Here is a 25,273-nt window from a genome sequence, read left to right on the forward strand (position 1 = left end):
ATCCTTCAAAAGTTCATATGAAGTAGTTAGTAATATTATCAGTGTAGGATGTACTCGCTGCATACTTACTATGACAAGTGCAACACTTAATGGACATGTTGTGTGAAATTTTATTATTTTAGCAGTACTCTGTATAATCAATTACACAAACTTCACCTCATGTTTTGAAAGTGTATCTCCACCTGATGGTTAGTGGGCTTTAGCTGGAGCAATTTACCAGATTTTCAGCACAAAACTCAGCACTCATCAAGGGAGAGCTCACCTTTAACTCTAATGTACCTTTGGTCTGCTTGTCCTTCACCCTGATGTAAGGTTCGCTGCTCTTGTGAAGGGAAAGTGCTTCATATCCAACTCAACCTGTGCATCGCCTAAAATAATACAAGAACAGTAAATGTAAGAGCCAAAACAAAAACAAAACTTATGTGTATGCAGTTGATGGCAACCTAGTTCTTCGCATCAACCATAGTTAGAGATGATATCAACACATTCATTCTAACTAGAATATTTCAGGAGCACATGCAATCCAAAACAAGCTTGACTTATGAGCAGTTTGTTGACATGCTGAAGCATAAAACTTGCAAGCCATCCAATAATAAGACACATCTATAATGATTGTGATCTAGATCTGAAGTGATATGACTTGCATAGTCATTGTGACGTCGACAACAAGTGTTCACAGTTCCTTGCTTAGGTCCATCAATAATGACTGGATCTGTCTTATTATGTCATCCCTATATGAATTTTGTTGATCCAATGTGTTGCACCTTTCCCACTTCCATGAAACACCTCACCATTGAGGTATTTTCAGTGTTAGATTTTTGTATGATGTAGCAGTTGAATTTCTAACAGTAAAACATATCAGGCAATGTGCATCAATAAAGTTCACAAGTGTCAACAACATGTTGTGCACATTGCACTACTCTGTTCAGTTAATATTTGAGATGACAGATAGGGGTAACCAGTTTGTTGCTGGGCCACATATATACTCACCCTTGGCCTCCATCTTTTAATTTCCCACCTTGTCCTCCTCCCACAACATGCCTCCCCAGCAAAAAACCCATGACCTTATAACCAGCCACTCTATTAGGGTTCTCATGACCAGACCCACCAATAGAAACATTGACTTAACCATGCTCGATCCTTAGCAATGGGCCGTGTTAGATCTCACTGGCAATGGAACCAGTTTTTTCCTGACTGGTGATCCTGGTGAGTGTTACACCCAGTTCAGTTGCTGTACTCAATATTTTCTAGGAATGGGAAAAACCTTCACCATCATCAAAATTATTGAATACTTGTTAACTAAGTACTCCAAGCACGAGGTGGCCGTTACTGCGAGTACAGGGGCTGCTGCAAACAAGATACAGGGTAAGTTTGGATTATTCTTCTTGAGATCAATCCCTAACCTCACAGCAGGACAAACAATTCATTCATGGGTTATGAGACAATCACTGAACAGGCCTTGATTTACATTTGATTATGAAGAATACAGGAACACAATGAGAGCTTCTCGAATTCAAGTTGATACCACACATTTACTGATCAGTCCTCTTTCTAACACTTGTTTCAGGTTCCTCTCTCTTTGGGGTAGGCGATGACCATTCACAGGAGCCAATGTTCTGGTTTTCAGAAGATTTTTCTCGTATGTTCTCCCCTGGTATACATTGTCATTGACTCTTTGAGCATCCCGAGTTAATATCTTTGATAGGGCAACTATATGTCACTCTTGCTCGTGCCCAATTCCTGCAAGGATTACAAATCTGAGGGTTCAAGCTGAAGAAGGTTAGTTTATTCATCGAGATCACTCCTTGCTAATAGGTACAAATGTTACAGCAAACACTACTGCTTTAGAATTGATGAAGGATATCTTTGGGTCCTTATAGGAGGTTCTCTCATGTCAACTCAAAGCTCAAACATGTTCAATTTTGGTATAATAGATACCAAGCCTTGTACCTGTTTCCTTGTTATTCTTTTGTCACTATGCTCTGGAGGATCTTTTCACCTATTTTATACACTTTCAGACAATCAAATCAATATCTTGTTGACTGTGAGAATCAGCTTAGCCCATGCACTCAGTTGTAATAACCTTCAGACACATCTTAGTTTCCATATCATCTATCATTGATGGTTTCCCTTGCAGCCTAGGTATGCAACCACTTTAATGCTATGGTGTGGAGCTCCTGTTGGGAGGAGGCTTTGAACGCATGGAGTCCTTACAACATGTTGATGTGAGAGGAAGGTCACAGTTAAATGTTAGTTGAGCAAATTGGTGGTTATAGTGAGTTATACCTAAGATAATTCTAATGTCAGCTATGAGGTCCCACAGTGAATTGGGATATCACATGTAGATACAGGCCCAACCTTGTTATGATCTATCAATCACGGAGAGTGTACCAGCCTTTGCTAACCCTGGCATTTCAGCAGCCAGAGATGCCCAAAGGTATGGTTGTCCTATTTGATCCTTCATACCTGCCTACCTGGATCTTGATGTCCCCCATCATTTGCGATGGAGAAGAAGTCAGGTTCAAAAACAAAGACAAAGAATACTATGATGGCCTTCTGAAGTAAAACTACCACCACTACTGCACCGAGTTGATGCCTGTTCCCCATTCTGATGTCATCCAACTTCATATCCAGTCTGATTGGGACACGCTGTTCTGCAAACAGTCCAAAATTGTGTTCTCTAAGCAGTTATTGCGCTCTGGCGACTTGGTTTGCCTTAACACGCCAGACTTAGTCAGACAGATTTGTATGATCCTAATGGCAGATCATGCATTTGGTGGTTCGGCAAAGTTAGCATTTGACTTGGACAGTCAGTGTAAGGAGGTGAAAGATAGGCTCCGGGATGTAGAGCTCGTCTTTAGGGTTGGTGATGAAGTTCGAGTTGTAGCCGGAGATGACTTAGGGCTGCAAGGTCATGTCGTCCAAAGAAATGATGATATCTTTTGCATTTGTTAGTCCAGGACGCAGGAACAGGTGTGTCACAAAATCTCCTTTGTAGTACAATTATTTTTAACATATTGCTTAGGTTGAGGTCTCCAAGTATTATTTGGAGTGTCATCTGATCAATCACACTCTGCAAATCCACATGTCAATTTCAACATACGTCAACCCCCCGCAAGAGTCAAAGTCCATTAAAATTGGTGACTTTCTCCTAGTCTTAGTTAGAGATTGGATAGGGAAGAGTGGGGTTGTGCAATGGGTGTCAAATTCCCTCATGTGGTTCCAGGATGAAATGAGCTGTTAATGAACGATACTAGCAGTCATGTAGCCCCATATTTCATCCAAATCGAAGCTATAATGGTTGAATGTACCTGTCTTCCAGCTACCCTCAAATTCACTAAGGAGTGCAGTTACAATGTCAGACCTGAAGATGTCATTAGCATCGCTTATGGACCTAAATTTTACACAGAGGGGGTGGTACACAGCATGGACTTCATCAACTCTCAATTAACCCTAGAGACTGACAACAAAGAATATGTAAGTATGACTTTATTCACACAAAATAACTCTAACTTTTTGCAGGTCACAGTTTCCATCCGATTTATCATGAAGACACACAACATTGACCTTGATGTATTCAACAAGTATATGAAGAAGGAGGTTTTTGTCATTGGAGGCCCAAAAAAGGGCTTCTGGGCAATGCTCTATAATTTATCTATGGATACCTGTATCATTGCCATCCACAGTCAACCTTGCATAACCGTCAGATGCTCTGATGTTGCCACCAAGTGAGTCATTTCATTTCTATCATTTTTTTGTTTCATCAAGTTAACATTTGGATAGCCATGGTTGCTGATTAAACGGTGCAATACTTAAATGAGGTGACTTCACTTTATTCTGTGACATGCGCAGAAAATCATATGTGATGGCACCACCCCAAAGTGTTACCATTTCACTTGAGAGAATCACACCCTCTGCCCTTGCTTCCAGTTCAGCAATTACCTGGGAGACCCGGTTCCCAGAGGTCCTTGCTACAATATCTTTCCAAAATGACAATGCCAGTCCTTCAACAGAAGATCCCTAGACCGTTAACTCCAGTAATACTGTCGTTGAACCAACCCCACTGAAACCACATGGTTAGTAATCTGATATTCATCATAACATGGCAATTACTTTTATTACAGACTCAATTTGCTGGCTGAAGGCACATGTCTCACAATTCCACAACTACCATGCCCTTTTTAATGGCTTGGTGAGTTTCCAAGGCAGCAAGTTACTCAAGCAGTTAGTGTATAGTCACTGTCCTGATTCATTCTGTGGGCCCAATGGTCCTGCTCCTCCAGGCCACATCTTAGCATGGGCCACTGCCAAAACTGCAGGAGGTGCTAGGGTAGACTACCAAATTCCCGTTGAATGTCTCACTCTGGCTCAGCCCCAAAAGAAAAATCAGGAATGTTTTATTATGGATGGTCAGAACTGAGGGAGAATAAGAACCATTGCAAAGTGCAACATCAAGAATTGCACTATCAAGTTAAAGATTTTGCCATCTTCACAGATTACCGTTACCATAAGTTTTGACAATGTTTGCTTAGTAGAGCCTGTCAAGCACATATAAAGAATATATTATATATTTAAGATTAGTTGCATTAGCATACCCACTCAACTAGTTACATCTTTATGTACATATATTACCAAACCGAGGTGCACCATTCAATGTGGAAATATGTGAGTTGATCTATGGCAGTGTTAAGGTCGTGCTCTCGTAGGATCGGATCCAAAGGACTTCGGCCTCAGCTCGTACGCTGTGCCCCTTTCCCAAGTACTGTCCCTTATTTCAAAGTACTAATGATAACGCGTCCGAAGGTCCGGACGGGTCTCGTAGTATATCCGGATGTCTTCCGGATATCGGAAACGTATATAAGACTAATCCGGATGTATCCGAACTAGAAACTAACAGAGTAAGACTACCCGAAGGTAGAGCCGAGGATATAGACTATCGGAATCTATCCGAAGTCTCGGAGGGTGACAAGAGTAAGAAGGACTTAAGTCCGGAGGACAGAAAGAGGACAAACTAAGATGATATTCGAACTGAGGTACTACAGGACATATACACGAGTTTATATACTATGAGGATAACAGAAGTATCAGTAAGCAAAGGTCCGAGGCTATGTACGAAGCATGTGCAAAGGTTATCAAACGCGAGTCGGAAATGAGACATAGGTTAATGGATCAGTAATCATACCGGTAATAAGTATAACCGAAACACCGGGTAGAGGAAATACCGAATAGGCTGTGTTTAACGTTATATGAACAGGAAATGAATTAGAAAGCTTATCGTAAATCGGATCGGAAGCGGATCTATACATCAGACCGGATCGGATCTCAGGGTCCGAAGTCCGGAAGAGAAGCGTGAATATATGGGATATGACAGGCAGCCCTAATAGTCAGTGCCATTTGCTCCCCCTCCTAGTAGTCAATAGTTTCATGTCCAATGTTGCTCTGATGGTCTTATGACAGGAGTTGCCTTCTCCAACACCCTTGCTTCACCTAATGCTGGAGTAAGTGGTGCAAAGGCATCTCCATCCAAATGGAACATGGTGCTATGTGAGTTATTTCATTATTCTCTATATGCAGAATCCTCATGTCACATTAGAAGTTTTCCTGGCACAATTATGACACCTCCAGGCTGTCTCAGTATGGAGGCAGTCGATGTTCTCATATCCATATTCCTTTGTCATGCCTCTAGATCTGATGCCCCCCTCCTTCCACACCTAACCCACTTACAACTAGCCAACTTGAGCAGTCCTCTTCTCCAAATCCTGCTATACATCATCAATAGTGGTTTTCAAATGCTCATCCTCTCAGACTTGTTTGGTCACTCACAGCCTGTTCTCTCTTGTGTCTTCAGTGCACTTCCATCCCTCCAAAACCTCGCCTGGCTCAGACTTGGCCAACCTGTTTGTGATTTCATTCAAAACATTCACCTTTTCCCTAACCTTCACTTCCTAAAAGTCCCTTTGATTGAGGACATGGAACCCATATTTTTGCATCCCTCACTACTCTACCTGACATTGGTCATATATGGCCAACTGTACTTGCCACTGCATACCCCTAATTTCCATCATCCCCTTCTCTCCTTTGGGATCTCATTTCAGATGAACTTGATGCATGGCATGCTAAACGACAAAGTCTTCACCACTGTCTTCATAATGTTGTGTGAGTTTCAGGTCCCATGCGAGCAATTGAATATCTCGCTGTTCTACCAGCTTGGTAGCATCACACTGGGTGAATTCATCAACTTCCTGGTGGCCCTGCCCAATTTTTCCGCCATTTACCTCTTCTCAGTGTCTGACCTCATGCATTTCAGCGTGAATGTACATGCTTTTGTTCCATGCAACGTACCCCCACTAGAGCTCAAGAATCTTGCACTGCTTTATCCATTTCACTTACACATATCGACCTGGGCTTCTCCAATATGTGCACCTTAGATGATGATGATCTGCTTTCACTCTCCATAGCCTCACCTCAAATTGAAAGCTTTTTTCTCGGCTGTTCTCAATACTGGTCAACCCCCCCTAGGGCATCGCTAGCCGGTGTCTCATCCCTTCTGCTGCATTACTGTGTTTTGAGTAATCTTGGGCTTGTGTTTAACTGCAGTCTAGATACATTGGACTTGAATCTTCTCCCTGTCAACAAGTTGATCAACATGCTCACTGTGGGAGTCACCCCACCTTACAATGATGTTGCAGTTGCCACTTTATTTGCTCGTTCCTTACCAAATCTTACAGACGTATACATAGAGCCCACTAACCTTAACATATCTGAACCTTACTACATTACTCATGATTGTTTCTTATGAGTTACATATTAGCAGAATATTTTATGTAGGAGGTCCTACCTACCTGTTAAGGTCGTACTCTCATAGGATCAGATCCGAAGGACTTCGGCCTCAACTCGTACACTGTGCCCCTTTCCCAAGTACTGTCCCTTATTTCAGGATGCTATTGATAATGTGTCCGAAGGTCTGGACGGGTCTTGTCGATATATCCGGATGACTTCCGGATATCAGAAACACGTATAAGACTAATCTGGACGTGTCCGAACTAGAAACTAACAGAGTATAGACTACCCGAAGGTAGAGCTGAGGATATAGACAATCGACATCTATCCAAAGTCTCGGAGGGTGACAAGAGCTTATTAAACTCAAGTCCGGAGGACAGAAAGAGGACAAACTAAGATGATATTCGAACTGAAGTACTACAGGACATATACACGAGTTTATATACTAAGAGGATAACAGAAGGATCGGTAAGCAAAGGTCCGAGGCTATGTACGAAGCATGTGCAAAGGTTATCAAACGCGAGTCAGAAATGAAGCATAGGTTAACGGATCAGTAAGCATACTGGTAATAAGTATAACTGAAACACTGGGAAGAGGAAATACCCAATAGGCTGTGTTTAATGTTATATGAACAGGAAATGAATTAAGAAGCTTATCGTAAATTGGATTGGAAGCGGATCTATGCATTGGACCGGATTGGATCTAAGGGTCCAAAGTCCGGAAGAGAAGTGTGAATATATGGGATATGACACTACCAGATGATGACCTCTACTTGTGACTTATTGTGTAACTTATGTAAGCAGCATCACTTATCCCTACAAATCAATTAGACCCCCTGGCTTATGTTATATTTCCCTCTCTTTCCTCAACTTATATCAAATTGTTTCATAATGTCATTAGGAAGCAGCATCACTTATTCCTACAAATCAATTAGACCCCCTGGCTTATGTTATATTTCCCTCTCTTTCCTCAACTTATATCAAATTGTTTCATAACATCATTAGGAAACACAAAGTTTTATTTGGACTCTACAGCTTTTCCTAAGGTTAGTTTGTTAGTTAGGTGCAAGAATCCATTTCATTATTTCTATGTATTGAAGATGGTCTCTCCCACAAAGATCATCACCCACTGTACACACTCAATCTTTGTACCAGTCATGGAAAATTTGCACCCTGTCAAACAAGTATACAGTCAGATCTCACTCAATGGTCAGAAGCCTCTATAATAGCTGGTAACAAATATGCATCTCTTATTGATCACTCTTAAACCAACTAATGTGATATTTAAGGCATCATTTATGTAGTCAAGTTTAATGGAAAGTCTGGCTCACAAAAGCCCTGGAGTTGGAATGGTCTATACACCTGCTGGTATACATCATCTCTGCCCCCCAAACTCCTTTAGTCCTGATAAGGCTACTCAAAAATTTTGCTTGAATTGCAACCACTGGTATCATACAAGATGTCTGCTAGTCCTTGAACCAGCACAGTCTTTCAAATCCAGACTTCCTTCCATTGAAGTCAATCCAGGGTTCACAGATTAACTTTTCAAAGCACTTCTCTGCTGTTCTATTAAGTATGGAATTACAGCTGTATCTGGCAATGGATGGACCATGTCTCAAGTAAGAGCATGGTATCACCAGTTGATTATCAAAGGTCACCCTTTTTCTCATGACTGAATCATCTATTTGGATCAGGTCAATCATAATTGGATTATTCCTACAAAAAAACTGTCTAGCATCATCTATTATCAATGTCCCATCTGTCCAGCATATTGGCTATAAATAATGTTGTACATACTAGGACTCCATCAAACTTCTACTCATTTGAATTCCCATTGAAATATTTGAATTTTCACATTACAAGGAACTAACTAGCTCATCATACTAAGACTACATTTCTAAAAGTTTGAATAGAGCTTGAAATCCAATTTTTACCTCCTCAGGAAGCTTGTCTATTCCTTTCTGTTGTTTTATCCAACAAACATACTAGACAATAACATGCATGCGAGCCTTGATCTCCTTCTGCAGATAACTTAATATACACACATAAAATATGATAGAGATAGAGATACTTGGATATTTTTGGACACCATAGCTTGACTAATTTGTTATTTGATATTGCTTTGGGGTTCATTTGATTGAGTCCACTCATGTCCCAGACATGAAAGGATTTGAGAAACTAGAATAATTTCACCTTAGTCCGAAGTTGTGATTTGCTATCCAAAACTTACTTTCTCATTCCATGTCGAGCCTGAGATTCCTGCTTTCTTCTTTCTCTTGTTTAATATCCAATTATTTTGATAAGCTTTAAGGAACATGGTAAAATTTAATACTTTTTCTTTATTTGACCTTTGACTTTGATTATTTTTGTTAGATTCACTGGTCTGAATCAAATATTAAGAAAATTGCTATTGATATCAAACAAAATAAGAAACTCACCAGCATTTCATCATTCTTCTGAACAGACTGAATATATCTTAATGACTGCTTGGATTTTTCTTTGGATTTGATTTGGAGCTGATTGGGAACATAGGTTATAGAATGGTAGACAAATTGGTCATTAAGACTTTTGATGAAAATCAAAGTGGCCTTAGATTTTTTGCTAGTAATTGGCTGCTTAGCTGATTCTTCCTGGCTAGATAAAGATAGGGGTTGAATAGAAGGTGATCCCCCATACTCTTCCATTATATGTAAGAAAAAAGAGGCAGAAACTTGAAACTACAAATCATCTTCAGATAAAGGTGAAGAGTTTGGTGGAGTAGATACCAAATAACCCAATTCTTCTGGATAGTTAAGTGTGGTGAAGAAAGTGCAACTTCATCTAGTGCCTCCAAAGACAAGTATAACAATGAGACATTTTCAAATGAAGTTTTCTCACTGATCACTTGGTCTATAACCTGGTGATGTGATGATTCAGAATTTTCAGATGACTTTGCAATGAAGAAAAAGTAATGAATCATGAAAAAATATGAAAATTTGGAACACTACCCAGATGTATGCAAATAAGATTGTGATTGCATCACATTAGGCAGTGCAAGAGTGGCCTCTATAGCTGTCTTTATTTCTCCTATGAGTGTCTTCATAACTTTGGCCACTAAGACAGTTGCTTACTTTAGATAGCAACAAAGACTTTTTGACACTTAAAAGTCTCTTGCTTACAAATAAAGTCAATAGATAGCCACATTGTTGACTAGGGAAGGAGCCACAGCTGCCATATTAGCATATCTCAAAGGTCCTTGGCCGTGTTTGAGATACTACTTGGTCATCAAGAAGAAATTAAGAATTGCCTCTCCAACATTCATCTAGGGATTTAATGTATGAAGCTATTCCAAAGCAGGAAGTCATAGTATGTAGCATGCCAAGTTTAACATTGAATCAATATCTATAGGAGTATATTCTTCTCTACTTGTAGGTAGATAATCATCAGCTAGACTATCATCATCCTCTAAGTGAGATGACAAATCTTCTGTCTTGAATGATGATCTATCTCTTTGAATATATTTTTCTAGAATGTTGGATATATCATCATATGTGATATGATGACTCAAGCTATTTATGTGTGCCTGAAAGGATGATATGCTAGACACGTCTTTGTCATGACTTGCATTGGAGAGCATTTCTGAGCTCTCCTTCTGAGCTCTCCTCTGATGATAGTTGCAACTGAAGCTAAGAGCTTGGAATGACAGATGAATTAGGAGGGACATCTTCTGAGTTGGAGAAAGAAGATTAATGATGCTTTAATGTTTATAATGTTAAAGGTGTGATAATAGTTAGAATCAGAAGACAGTTGCATGTCCAGCGACTTTGAGATAAATTGTATAGAATATGATAAGAATGGAGACATGTCATCTATTAAAACTAATGGATGAATCTTTGAGATGTTAAATTCCAGATGTCTCTACCTAGTGATACATTAAGCTGATCTGCAACTTGATCTTGGTGGGAAATTGATATGAATAGATTAAGCATGTAGTAAAATGCAATGTTCAAACAAGCTTTTATAAGCAGTATAACTTTATTTGTATATCTCTGAAACAACACATGCCACCCAGATATTCTTAGAGTCTCACTTTGAGTCTAGTGAATTTTGATCAAATCTGATTTTATAATATTGGAGTTGCCGAAAGGCATAACACAAAAGAAATTTAATGATTTTCCTGCTACAAAAGCAATAAGTAAGTCTGTTTTGATGGTTCCAGTTTCAAGAGTTTTCTCTAATTCTGGAAAGATATCATAGTTTATTCTGTTCTATCAAATAAAGGAGTTGAGTCAAAAATTAAATACAAAGTTGGACAAAGGTATGTTTCTTCTGGAATAAGATTTATCATTAATTACAGAGTCAGCATATCTCCTTAGATTAGGATAATCACAGTTGAATCATTTCACAGAAATACTATACAAGTCGGGGCTACAAAGATGGTTGCAAATAAAAACAAAGAAAACATGGTACACTTACTATAGTACTACTTTTGTAAGGTGCCATACATATCTTTTTTATATAGGAGGGAGATGTCATAAAGTCTATCAGCTTGCTGGCTAAATGTCATCTTTATCACTTGCTAAATGAATGGTGAATACTTCCAAATTGTCAATCATACCAACTGTTTATAATGCATGGTCACCAATTGCAAGGTGTGGGAAACATGCTAATTATGAATCTGTCAAATGTGCCATGAGGTTCAAAGGTGGCCTTGCATCACAAGGTAAGTTTCACATCGATGCTACTGCCACTATCTCCTCAATGACTGTAAATTTACAGTGCTCTCATTAGTTTCCAGCCCATACCATATCCGCCAAAGAGTCCATGGCTGACAGAGTGCTGTCATTGACTGGATGTCTGGCACTAACATTTAGCTGCAAGGCGAGTCTCACATGGTGCTACTACCGATCTCTCTCCAATGGCTGTAATTTTAACTACTACCTTTCAGGAATGTTTATGTTGCATTGCAACAATATTGTGGGATAGCCAATTCTTATTTGGTATCAAACATCTTGTTGGCAAAAGATCTCGGCAGCACATAGTATTACAAAGTTTTACTACCAACCAGCTAGGATGATGCAGATATACATTACAAAGCACCAGCATTTACATCTTTGAGAGCTGCACACTTTTGGTGAATCTTAGAGAGAGCACTGTTAGCTTTGAGAGTTTGTTTAGCTGCTGATGAAGGGGGAAATATCTGACTAAACCAATAGGACTGAGACCTTAAAAACTCGTCAGAAAATCATTGGCTTACCAATTCCACCACACAAAGAGATCTGTTACTTCCCCTCTTTTATCTGAATCTTCCAAAAGGTCAAGAAGAGAGTGGTAAAACACATCTCTGAATCAGTTGTTGTATCCATGCAAGAAAACACTGATGATGAACAAATTGCAAATCAAACCTGTCTCAATCATCAGCCACAAAAATACACTAATTGAAAGTATTTCAATGACCTGCATTGCAATATATGTGACAGAGGAATAGTGATGACAGTCATACTATGAATGCAGACATTGCCAGCACACATAGCCTTGGGCTCTTTCTCCACCAAACTCGGCAATGTAAACACATGCCTGAATGCCTTGTAAGAGTATATACATTAAGCGATCATGTAATATAGAAAGACACCAAGTGTACTCACATTGATAAGCAGGCAACTTCGAAGGAGGCCATTCCAAGGATCGTCTGGATCATAGGTCTCATTGGCATATAAGAAAATAAGTCCATTGGTCCCATTGGGGACCACACTTGCATTGACCGAGTGTATCAATCATACATGTACTTGTCAGACAGCACCCATTGGGGACCGCATATATGTCATCCGTGATGATATCTGCCTGCATGATGTCATGGCTCCCATTGGGGACCGCACTTGCTATAAATAAGTGAGGTTCACAAAAAACAACATTGAGGCCCAGTGAGGTGTGGTCCCCAATGGGAGCCATCACACCAGCCGGCTGAAGCAAATATCATTAATGATCCTACCTCAAAGGTCCGGTCCTCAATCAGAGCCATCAACAAGTACTAGTTCAAATCATAATGAGACTTTTAAGAGATCTGGTCCACCATGCGAGACATCTTACAAGTACATGTATGATTAAGAGTCTGTTCGGGCACCCTTGTTTACGCAAATTTAGATTTGACTCATGCAAAATTTTGGCTTAGGTGATTTGCTGGTCACAATGTGACATACATAGATCAATCACAATCGCTGGCATACCCGTTACTCAACGACAGTCCACCTATCTACGCAACACTCACAGGATGTCACGCGGTCGCAAAAGTGCTCGTGGTAGTTTAGAAGCGATGGAATCAAAGGATCAATGTGTATGGACCGAAACAGATGAGACTTTACTCATCGAGTATATCACTGCCAACCACCCCAAAGGTGGGGATGGCATGAACTTTGACAAGACATTCTGGGTCTCTATTGCTGATAGCATGGCAAACCATACCTGCTCAGGTGCACCCAAGACACTAATTGCATGTCAATCAAAATGGGCACGGGTGCATGCTATCTCACTCTCGATCAGTCAAACCTTCACTGATGGACTTCTAGCTCCGAAGTCTATACGGCGTAGTCCACAAAGTGGCTAACGCATCTGGATTGTCTTACAGCTTGGAGAATGGAGCCTCGATTACTGCAGAGTCAGAAAGTATGTGGGCAGACTTTGTCAAGGTATGGCGATTCGACTCTGCACAGCGCTATGCTAATAGTACTACATACCAATAGAAAACCCCAAAGCCGAGAGCCTCAAGGACAAAGGGTGGAAGCACTACAACTCATTGAAGGGTCTCATCAAAACTGCGAACAACCACTCCTTTTTCGCCACTGGCATCACGTAGCGCTCTAACTCGAACATTGCCAACATTCCCTCACACTCTAACAACAATGCAGTCGCCTTTTCCTCTTTCAATGAAGTCCACATGTCGGATCTTGATGATGCCCTTGATGGGCTCGAGTTTAGTACCACAGTGCAGGCTGGTCCTGAGCGCGCGACTGTTGTCGCTGACTCAGATCCTCAAATGGGCCCTACTGGCAATACCAATGCCGCAGGGCCCTCAATCTTTGGTGCTTCACACCAACTCCCACTTGATGCATCCATTTTCCCTAGTGCGCCATCATCGACTGCTTCTGGCAAACGGAAAGCTATCGATGACACAACGATAGTACACTCGCTGTTGTCCGTCCTGCATATTCAACGAAGTCCAGAGATTCAGGAAAGTCAGCACACCTGTCAATGCCATTGGCCCTCCAGCAGATGGGGTCTGATATTCGAGGCCTCAATTCAATGTTTGAGCGTGTGACTCATGCTTTTGAGGCCAACGCCTCAAATGCCTCCGCACAATGTGTGGATCCTATTCCCTTATGTAGGCAGAAGGCAGTGGCGCAATTGCAGACTGAGGACTTGGAGGATTATCAGTTGCTCAATGTATTGAATAAGTTTCAGAGTGACATTGCCATTGTTGACATCTATCTCGCTATTGAAAAACCTAGTCTTAGAAAGTTGTTTTTGGACCAGCACTCAAAGTAGTAGCGCGCCACGATACTAGCATTCAATAGCTCAATGTAATATCACCGCATTTCGACGTACAACTATGATAATGTTTCTATGATTGCTTGTGCGCCCCTCTGAACTCTTTCCTCATTGTAAGCTTCCCACATCTCGGCAGCGATATGGTCACGACGAAGGTTTGCATGAGAACGTGCTTGTTCAGTAGGAGGACTATCAGCAAAGCTTCTGGTATCAGTGAGGAGGTACTCATCTAACATGTTGTGATACTCCATCATGTCGTTCAGATCATGAACTCGGATGACGTTATCCACGAGGCACAATGCAGGAGGGATGTGTACTTGGATTCCCATGGCAGACTCTGGCGGAAGGAGAAGTATGTGGAACCAGCGCTTGACAACACCAAAGATGCGCTCAACAACGTTTCAGAGCATGGCGTGACATAAATTAAATAGCTCTTTGCAGTTGCGAGGTCTATATAACAATGTGAACATAAGTATATGTACTGACACTCGTGGAACACACTTACAAAAGATTGGCCCGACCCCATTCTGCAAGATGGTAGTGCACACCCCAATATGGGACTAGTAGCTCGTCACATGAGCCAAATCCAGCATCAGCAAGGTAGTATTTTCCCTCAGGGATGGTGAAGTCAGTAGTGCAGGCATCATGGTAGAGACAGGCATCTGAAGTGGATCCTCCCCAGCTGCCCAGCATGTAAGTGAAGGATAAATTGAAGGAACACACGGCAAGGCAGTTTTGGGAGAAATTGCCCTTGCGGTCCTGGGCAGCATGGTGATCCTCGCTGAAAGGATGGCACACAATGTGTGTGCCATCAATAGCACCGATAGCATGTGCAAAAATGGAAAGAACTTTGGGTTTCGAACAATTTCGACAGGAGGAGGGCTGTCCGCATCAGGGAGTCGGACATATGTGGTATATATTGGTGGGGAAGAGAATGTGAAGAGAATCTGTTTGAAATATCTTGAAAAAACATTGTGTTAGTGAGTTGCAGGAAAGCAGCAGTGTATGTACTTGGAAATCATCTCGTTTGATCGCTGAAAGTGTTCACCAATGTGACGAATTGAGAGACCTGTAACAGACGCATACAGGAATATCACGAGCTGCTCCTCCAGGGGCACATGCTTTGAGTCTCTGCATCCTGCTTGTCGAAGCAGATTGATAAGGACATAGAATACGTGCTTGCGAACTCCGAGCTCGCATCAGATGCATTCTGGATGTCCAGTGAGTAACTCAGTGACCCAGGCAGTCCCTGATAAGGCAGAAGTGTGATATGGCTGTTTATTATAGTGTGTATTGGAATAGGCCTCGATTTCAGTTGTTGTTGCATTGACCACTGTGATCACCATGCGCAGAGCTTGATGGTGGCATACATAATCCATGATAGGTACCTTTGAACATCCTCCTCTGTGTTACCAGACCCATCGTCCGGTATGTCTTCTGCCTCGGTCTGGGCAGGGTCGTAATCAACTGAGTCTGTGTTGCAATCAGGATTGTTATGAGGCATTGTGCTGGTAGTACACTAGTAGTAGACATTATCAGCGTGACAATCTCATTGAAGTTCCAACCATCACCTAAGCCAAAAGTTTGTATGAGTCAGATCCTAATTTGCATAAATAAGGGTGCCTGAACAGACTCTAATACACTGGTCAATGCAAGTGCGGTCCCCAATGGGAGCCATGACATCATGCAGGCAAATATCATCATGGATGACATATATGCGGGTCCCCAATGGGTGCCGTCCAATAAGTACATGTATGATTAATACACTTGGTCAATGCAAGTGCGGTCCTCAATGGGAGCTGTGACATCATGCAGGCAGATATCATCACGGATAACATATATGCGGTCTCCAATGGGTGCCATACCATAGGCTGAGGCATATCATCAACCAACTAACCACCTACCCCAGAGGTTCAGTCCTCAGCTGGAGCCATTGGACAATATCATATGTCTTATAAGTTTATAAGTTCAGATGTAAGCATACTGAGACTCCTGAGATGTCCAGTTCCCAATGAGAGCAATACCACTGGCTCAAACTTATATCTGGTCCTCAATTAGAGCCGTGGATAGGTTCGGAGTTGGATGCCAATGACTAGAAAGAAATAGACACTCTGTTCCTTAGAGTCATGGCATAGAGGAATCAGTACCCCACCCTGTGACACTGAGGCACATGGGGTACTGAGATGTATACCTGGCCATGGACAATCCTTGGTGGTCTGGTGCCAGGCCATCTGACCCTCATCTAGGGGACTGAGTGTGAATAAGCAGCAAATGCAGAGAAGACTGAATAGAACTTACACTAGTTCAGGGGGTAGACCTACTACTATAGGAAGGACCTGGAGGACTTATCTGTTTGATATGATAAGTAACCTGCGCCCAGGAAAATAGGACATTGGAGAACCACTGCCGCATCATTTTTTGTATGTGGGTAGGACCTGACACCCACTATCATTTGGGGGAGGGTAGAATTTGTTCTGGACTTCTTTGAAAAAGCCTAGTATATGTAGTGCAAATATGCCGATGCTCTGAGACATTTTCCTCTTGTGTTATCATTAAATTGTTCACACAGTGACTTGTACCGGAGCCCATACATGTTTGTGGCTCAAGGTGAATAAGCTTTGACCCCCATATAGGCTGCTCTTTGCTCCCAGCTCAACCTCCTAATTATCGGAGGCCATATCCTCTGCCTACATTCACATATGATATACCAGTGCCACTAGGGATTTACACCCAAACTTAGGACCTTTTCCAATGATGGGTCCATGCAGTCGGATGCCAAATCATGCCCCATTCAGTATCAACAAACATGTGCAAGCCCCATCAAACATTTCTCTAGGTTCCAGTAGTGCAATTATGTAGCTGATGTTTGAGCAGCACAATATAATCTACCTCCTTGTCGCCAACATTGCAGGACAATCAGTCTAATTTCAAGAATGGGGGCTATAGTTACATTGGGCATTACTCACAGATTGTTTGCACCAAATACACTGATTATGAACGCTCACCCTACTCTGGGATGTGACTACTTCACTAGCTCCTAACGAGATGTGCAAAGTGGCCCTAAATGGAACCATCAGGATAGCCAGTCATTATATCAGCTGCACTGATGTTTCTAGAGTTTGGCATGGTTTGAATTCTCTGTCATACACATACATTTTCATTTCATCTTCTGTTCTTCAAACCAATCACTCTAATCTACATATATATTTTGATCTCCTTATATTCACATTTTTTATATACAGCTAAATGACAAAAATGACATTCATTTATCCACATATTTGCACATTATGTTTAGTCATATTCTTATTGTTACTCAATCATCTTTCACTCCTTATATCACCAACACTTAACTGATTGCAACAACACAAGTGTTCTTTGTCTTCCTTCTGCTCTCACCACCATCAATCTTTGAGACATGTCTTATTCCACTCTTTCCATACTTTCGGTCATTGCTACATGCCATAATTTGCCCTTGCCCCAGCTGACCCAAACCCCCTTGTCGACAAAGCCTATGCTTACCCGTCAGGAATTGTGAGTTTCAATTTCCCTTTCATTGCATACTGTATTCACACAGGACTCAGGTGCCACTTTCCTGAGCCCTCCAGGTCAAGTACAACACTGTTGCTATTGTAACCCTCATGTTGGTTACAACATCTGTAGCTCTACCACTGAGAACCAGAATTCCACGTGCCACACCTCAATGATGAACCCCATCGACAGTGTGTCATTTGCAAACATCACACCCTTATAATGCTCATAATAATGATTTTTGACTTTTCTTATTTTTCTTATTTCTGCTTGTGCGCACCTTTCATTCCCAACTCCATTATCAGCAATACTGAGCAGGAGAAGGTGGCATGGTGTATTAAGCCTAGCCACAGCACACATCTCATTTCCAATGGTGTCCTTCAGGGCATTCAGTTACTTCATATGTCAGAGTATATCCAGATCGCTGGTTTCATTGACTAGACTTAAATTGACATGAACACATGATGACCAAAATCCAGCAGGCTCCTCTATCCAGTCATCACTCTCATGGTCTTCTTCCTCCAGTGGAGATAGTAGTGACAGTTCCAATCTACCACCACCATCTCCATAGCCAATTCCTACTCCCAGCTCAATAATTATCTCAAATGGCTTACTCAGGGTGCATATTTAACTATGCTTTCCTGTTTCCTACTTGACACCTGTGTTGCAGATACCATGGGGCCAGCACACTCCCGACAACTACTTCATCACACAAGCTCAGAAAGTCCTTGATGAAGACCATTATAGCCTCAAAGATGTCAAAGACTGTGTACTGGAATTTCTTCTTTTTTTATTAGTTATGACTGGCAATATATTGCTTCTGGTTGCACTAATGGATGTCTTTTCTTGTTGTGATTGCGCAATTGCATTTATAACTGAACTTTTCCCTAAGCCACTGTCACTGAAGATGACAGTGTTTCTTTTCAGTGGCCATGTCTACCACAAATTATCAATAAGCTTTCTTAGTATGACACGGTTTGAGAAGTTCAGGGCTATAAGCATTATGTCATTCTTGCTCAAATCAAATGAGTGCAAGTCTAATGGCTCTTACTCTACACATTTCCTAATGTTGGAGCACAACCAACTCTAGACTAAGGGCACCTTTTTGCTAATTATATCATATCCCACATTCTGGACTTGGACCTATCACACCAATCATTTCCATCACCGACTTCTATCTTCCATATCTGTTCCCTTGTAGTAATTAAAGTGCAAGTGATCGAGTTGTTTATATGGACAGTGCAATAAACTGTCTGATGACCTGTCTATGTGTACTGTGAAAGCAGGAGTAAACATGTGTGGTTGAAATAATTATGGATAACCTACATGACTCTCCATTTCAAGTGATGCTAATGGCACTGTGAAACCTTTTGGTATGAGACTGTTGTTTGGCTTTGGATTGCAACCATCCTATGGGATACAGACAGTTTGGTTTAGAGCATAGGATGCTTTTGAAGCATTAGTCCAGGATAAGTCAATACTATAAATATATGCTAGGATCATGTGATACTACAGAATGAGACTCGGTTATAACTTACAGTTGGAAAGCAGGCAAAGTGCAGTTGGGACGTGATCATGTAGACTAATCCAGCATTCAAAGAAATATGCATACTCTAATGCATATCTCTGGATAGTGTTGGCATTGACTGAGCCATACAACATCATATCTGGGCCTCTTGAGATACCTGTTATGAAGTAATGGAGCTCCCAGCTTTCAGGATCAGTGATGACAGAAAGATGGCTGTAACCTGTTTATAAGGCCCTGACAACCCAACATTGCTTCCTCTCCTAGGATGAAGACAGCCATCCTGTATTTCTGTCTGAGCCTTGGATATTTCTACCTGCATTCCACCCTTACAAATCATGAAATTGCATTTATCCAGATTGTTTTTTCTAAGTCTGAACAAATAAGTCAATGCAATTGACAAGGATGGAAGCATAGACTCCTACAGGCCTAGTTCCTCTAAACTCCATCTATCCTCCTACAGACTGTAAACCAAGACAGGAGAATTGTGGTTGGCCAGTGTGAAAGATCCAGGGTGATTGAAAATACAGAAAATATTCTGATTAACCATGAGACAATGCCACTGGCCTACCTCATTCCACTCCAGGACATATAGTTGCATGAGCAATCAATATTCCCCATGTTTTTCTGTTTCATTGAGCATCTTTTGATTCCCAATTAGCTGTGTCACTGAACAATGAGATTTGGTGGCATTCCTAGCAATAGAATCCAACAAGCTAATTGTTACAAGTAACATCGGCTACATGGCCCCCCTATCATTTTTTCCCTTCGTCCTCGCCCTCGTATGCCTCCGGCTCGTACTTCTTTATCCATTGACCGGATCCTCGGGACCGTTCCTGTCCCTCATCCCCCTCCTATCGCACCAACGTGTGCACGTGCCTTTGGGCTATGACTCGTTCTGACTCGTGCCACCAATGTGGCTTTCCTTATCTTGTCTTATCTTTCCTCTGACTTATGCATGCTGCGCATTGTATCATTTACCATTGGCTCGTTCCAACGTTTCTCGGTCTCATTCCGCATTCGACCTCACATCACTAATCAGGCTCTGCTACCAGCGTACCTATACCCTTTCCGTTTCCCCTTTGCCCTTACCTACAGTACGGTAGCCTTGCCCTTAACCCTTTCCACTTAGTATAAGTAGTCGGTCACCCTGTACTAGATTCCCTAACTTGAATCTACTCAATCTTCCCTGGAACATACTTCCCTCTGAAGCCCCCTCAGCTTCAGTCTCTAGTATCTTTTCTTAGGTGCTCATCGCGCCTAAGTCTACCTTGATCGACTACTCATCGTTCGGACAAGACTGTCCTTACCTTGAGAACGTCAGTGACTTTGAAGACAGCCGTCTTAGAAGTCACATGACACGCGCGTCTCTGATATCTGCCGACTCGTCGTCGCCAGTCTCAGTCGCTACACCGGACCCTTCCGGTTACGTCACGAACGTTAGCGGACGATGCCTCTCTCAGGGCTCCGCATAACAGATCTATTTGAGTGCGTAACACTAATGACATTGTAATTATGGGATGCAGCCTAGCACTTTAAGATGCCAGGCCACATCAGTAGCATGCCTTCCAACCTGCGCAGGGCCCACATGTATTTCTTGAATGTGCAACATAGAGTTGAATCTCCCTGAACCCTTGAGGAGTTGGAAGGACAGAACAAAACTGGAGCCTCTCTGTCTTCCACTAAGATCTGAATCAACCCATTCAACTTAACTTAAGTGATGGATTCACCTGTAATTTTTGGTCAAATCCAAACCTTCCCATATAGAAGCAAAGCTTTGCATGGTGTCCTGAAGCTTATCTAGGTGCATGTAAATGATTTCAGTGAACATGTTAAGATTCATGTAGCATGCCTGCAGTGAGTTCTTAGGTGACATATCAATTGTGTGCCACATTAATAACTAACCCATCATAATTAGAGTCAGGAACATGATGCCTGTCATAGATATTACTACCACTTACTTGCCACTTCATTGATATGCACCATCTTGTATCCTTCAGGAACTTCTCTGAGTCTACCATGGGACTGCTGGATTGTAGCTGCAAAGATCAGACCATCAAGGTCTTCATTCCCCAATAGGTAGTCACCCTCTGGGTTAGGTAGAGGAATCAACACCAAATCAGTATAGGTCTGTCATTGCAGTTGTAAATGGGTCTTCTTTCGCCCTGGGTCTGGTACCACCAGAATCACAAGTTTGGTCATTATGTTAGATCTGGGTCATATGGGTCTGCATTTCAGCCTGACACCCAGCAAGAAACTACAAGCTTAAGTACTCACAATCTGATAAGGTGTGAGTTGATTGATAATGGTGCAATGGAGGGTGTGAGAAGTCTTCCATCTTACAAACCATGCTTGGCGACGGTGCAGTGGTGGGTTAAAATTTTGATCTGCGAGCTTGAAACCTGCGGCCTATAGAAATCCTTTTCTGTCAAAATATTTATCGATGTTACTGACATAATTAAATAGTGCCAACATGATATCTCGTTATTGGGATGAGGCTGTGCCTCTACTAATCATGTATAAGTAAATCATTCTATCTGGTATACCTGTGAGTCGTCAATATGGACAATAATAATTCATCCTCAAATAAATCTCACAAGAGAGCATGAGTTTTTAAATCACTCAAATTCTCTGGCCTAACCGTGCATTTTAGGTTGAAATCTGATCCCTTAGTTTCACATGGGAGGCATTTTTGCCAGACAGTTTTTGCTCTCTGCAACTACCCTTCCCTATTAACCAATGGTATATTATGATTGGAACAACTGGAGGATGCATCCATAGAAGATTTTTTTGCTGAGTTAATACTGTTTTAATTCTTACTCACAATAATCTGACACAGTTGTTAGAGAGCGGTGAGAGCACCTAGTCTTTGAAAGACTCTTAGACTCATACCCTGGATTCTAGAGCGACTGTGAGAAGGCTCAGAGGAAGAAGTTCTTTACATTGGAGAACTAGTGAGTCACTCATATCTATCAAACATTCTTAGTACTTAACAGGCAGATTGGTAAGGGGGCATCTGCTGCTCGAGGTGAAGACACCAAGTTGTTGAAACCTGTGGTGATCGACTGGATAGTACCTGCAGAAGAAGTGATCCTGCCTCCTTTGCCATGGTATTCCAAGATCAGTTGTGGCTTTAACCAACTCTTACTGGCTGATTACTCTGTCCTTGTGAAATGGATTGGAATGACGCAGAGTAGGCTGCTTTATTTTTATTCAGACATCAATTACTGACACTTCTTGACGCTGACCAGGACAAAACAGCAGCTACAAAGTGGTGAAATTGCTGTCAGTGGAGAGCCGCAGCAGACAGACAGTCCATAAATATATATTATATCTAATCTCATTGAGTGGTCCGGTCCTCTGTTGGAGCCTTCCTCTAATCATCTATGTACTGATCCCCTCCTAGATGTAAGGTCCAGTCCCCAATGGGAGTCATTTGACAAGGCCAATAGACACCCTTCCCATTACACATGCAAGCCGCACACTTGAAGTAAATAAGTCATCCAGAGACCTCGACTGTACAACATCAATCATAGGTTTAACATCCTTTGAGAGACACACCTCACACAGAAATTCCTACCAACCCAACCCATGATGGCCACATGCTATTCCATGTGTACCATCTACAGTAAGGAAACCAAGTAAACTACAAGTACAAGTACAAACTACAATCATGATGTTTTGAATTATACATTAAAAGTAAGTGTCCTGTTTAGAGGCGGCGGCACTTTGTAACCCGCCCATCAATCTCCTCCATCTTTTTCCTTGTAGTGGTGCAGGTCATCTCTATTATCTGCGGGATGTTGGAGAGGCCTGACACCCTACCGGCCAGGTATGTGTCCTCCTCACCATCCTCGCTCTTGCTCTCTTCCTCCTCAATAACAGCCACCTTCTGCTTGGTGCTCATCCAGAGCTCTACATAGGCATTGTTTTGGATGCACAAGGGGCCTGGCACCACCCATGGTTGTGCTGGTGCGACAGTGGGCAGCTCGCTGGACTTACTTTGTGTCCTGGCAGCCAGGCCTGGCACTTGTGTGGCCTTTGAGGAGGTCCGGACAGGATGGGAAGTCGGAGCAACTAGCTTCGGGCTAGGTTTAGGCTTGGGAGCTAGCACTGGTGGGGGTGCTGCGGTCTTCTTCTTCCTCTTGTCTGATTCTAAAGTCAGTGCTGATTAAGTCATACAGATAAGATAAATACTTACTTTGTACCAGAGAGCACTTCACCTTCCCACGGTGCCACTCGTAGCACAACTGGCCCTTAGACCAGTTGTGGCACAGGTGTTGCATTGTCGTGCATGTCGTGCAAGATACAGGGTTGAGTAGCTTCTCAGCACTTATGCACGGGGTACATTTCTGTAGGTGGAGGGTTAGAATGTCAGCCGCTCAGAAGACACATCACTTACCTTGCGTCCCACCAGACCCGACTTTTCAATAGGTGGTGCCTGTGTTTCTTCAGGATCCTCTCATTCATTAATCTTCTCAGACTCCTCCTCCACCTCCTGCTGGGTCTCCTGCTCCTGATTGGCGCCTTCTCTCTCACCTGAGACAGGTGTGCATTCCATTGAGGTTGCGGTGGCAGTTGTGGTGGTGGGAGCAGTCATGGTGGCAGTGGTGGAGGTTGAGGTTGCCACTGTCTGCATCAAGACCAGCTCGGCCTGCTTCGCTGTGGTATTCTTGAAGATGCTGACCTGACTTTGAAATGCCGCACAGAGGAGGTAACCTTTCTGCCAGTCTCGCCTTGCAGAGACTGGCAGATCAATGACAACCTTGTTGTTGCGCCCGAGTGTCAAGTGCTTGGCAGACAAACTGTTAGGCAAGTGTATCCAATAACACTTACTCACTGCCATTAAATCTCTTAATTGAAAAGGCTTGTATGCCTAACTACTATTAGTGCTTTGTTATATAGTTCTCAAGCCCAGAAAATATACAGGACAGAGCTTAGTAACAACATTCTGCAAGAAAAACCAACCCCTAGCCTTACAATCATCTAGCTACACCCATGCCTGTGCAGTTGTTACAAAGATTCTACAACACCTGGACATTTGTCCACAGGATTTGCCTGCTATGCTGAAAAATCTCACTTCATTTGAGAACATGGGAGAAGTCATTGATCTTGGTAGATGTCTCTCAGAATTTACCCATACAGTGTAACAGTAGGTAGCAGTGCAAATTCTGGTTGGAAACCAATGTCTGCTCTACCAGTGCCTGATTACTGTAATATGTATCATAGGCCTGAGGCCTGAGTGGTAAGCAGAACATGAGCCATTATTGATGCCCAGTAAGAATTGGTTAGATGCCCTCACATGGAGAATGATGGGTTTATAAGTTTGGAGTAGTTGATAGACTTGGATTGATGGAAATCTAACTTATGCAAATAAAAACTCAATAATGTGTTGTCATCTCGGGACTCAGAAGTTGCAAATGAATTATCAGCCAAATGAGATCTGGTCCATGCTGGACCACATTTCTCTAAACTTTCAGGGTGATAATCATCAGCATGACCTTGATCTGACTCTGACAGTGGGCCTTCTGGTATACCAGCATTGAATGACACCCAAGTTGGCTGTAGGATATCCATCAATCTGAAAGGTGCCAAAGTTCAAGCCATTCTCAGAGGTCTCTGTTATGCATGTGGGTAAAGGGGAAGTTGATGGTGATCTGTATATTCCATGATTTGTATGATCAGAGCTGCCATGCAAGTCAGAATCTGAAGATAGCTACATATCTAGCTTTCTGAAGTATGCTGGGGTGAATATAGTTGAGATTTAGATATATATGTGACTCCGTGGTGAAATATATGCAGTGGACACTGAAGATTGATCAACAATTTTGCTGGATATTAAAAGTTCAAGATTACTTAGCAGTCAGTTACTTTTTATAGGATAAGAGAGCATAGAATTGGTGCACAGTTAAGTTGGGCT

At 42.0% G+C, this 25,273-nt stretch overlaps 5 protein-coding genes across 5 annotated transcripts; 4 read left to right on the forward strand and 1 right to left on the reverse strand.

The window, feature by feature from the left end:
• Positions 1 to 2,592: 2,592 nt before the first annotated feature.
• Positions 2,593 to 4,420, forward strand: F5891DRAFT_976553 (uncharacterized protein; the record flags this gene model as incomplete). Its single annotated transcript, XM_041376620.1, has 7 exons — positions 2,593 to 2,862; positions 2,956 to 2,973; positions 3,026 to 3,239; positions 3,269 to 3,477; positions 3,523 to 3,728; positions 3,853 to 4,001; positions 4,125 to 4,420. 7 exons carry the CDS (start codon positions 2,593 to 2,595, stop codon positions 4,418 to 4,420), a joined length of 1,362 nt encoding a protein of 453 aa, XP_041230549.1.
• Positions 4,421 to 5,612: 1,192 nt separating this feature from the next.
• Positions 5,613 to 6,428, forward strand: F5891DRAFT_1183632 (uncharacterized protein; the record flags this gene model as incomplete). The annotated part of the gene is made up of 1 exon (XM_041366316.1): positions 5,613 to 6,428. The coding sequence occupies one exon, from the start codon at positions 5,613 to 5,615 to the stop codon at positions 6,426 to 6,428; it is 816 nt and encodes a 271-aa protein (XP_041230550.1).
• An 11,664-nt stretch (positions 6,429 to 18,092) lies between these two features.
• Positions 18,093 to 18,269, forward strand: F5891DRAFT_889169 (uncharacterized protein; the record flags this gene model as incomplete). Its single annotated transcript, XM_041373258.1, has 1 exon — positions 18,093 to 18,269. A coding segment is annotated over one exon (177 nt), but the record flags the coding sequence as incomplete, so codon positions are not given.
• A 4,084-nt stretch (positions 18,270 to 22,353) lies between these two features.
• Positions 22,354 to 22,584, forward strand: F5891DRAFT_944575 (uncharacterized protein; the record flags this gene model as incomplete). Its single annotated transcript, XM_041374566.1, has 1 exon — positions 22,354 to 22,584. A coding segment is annotated over one exon (231 nt), but the record flags the coding sequence as incomplete, so codon positions are not given.
• Positions 22,585 to 23,065: 481 nt separating this feature from the next.
• F5891DRAFT_976555 (uncharacterized protein) lies at positions 23,066 to 24,199 on the reverse strand (the record flags this gene model as incomplete). Its single annotated transcript, XM_041376621.1, has 5 exons — positions 23,066 to 23,508; positions 23,555 to 23,705; positions 23,756 to 23,794; positions 23,849 to 24,145; positions 24,194 to 24,199. 5 exons carry the CDS (start codon positions 24,197 to 24,199, stop codon positions 23,066 to 23,068), a joined length of 936 nt encoding a protein of 311 aa, XP_041230553.1.
• Positions 24,200 to 25,273: the final 1,074 nt, after the last annotated feature.

This window comes from Suillus fuscotomentosus (genome assembly GCF_016647785.1).
Source record: "Suillus fuscotomentosus strain FC203 chromosome Unknown F5891scaffold_8, whole genome shotgun sequence".
In the NCBI taxonomy this organism is placed as follows: domain Eukaryota; kingdom Fungi; phylum Basidiomycota; class Agaricomycetes; order Boletales; family Suillaceae; genus Suillus; species Suillus fuscotomentosus.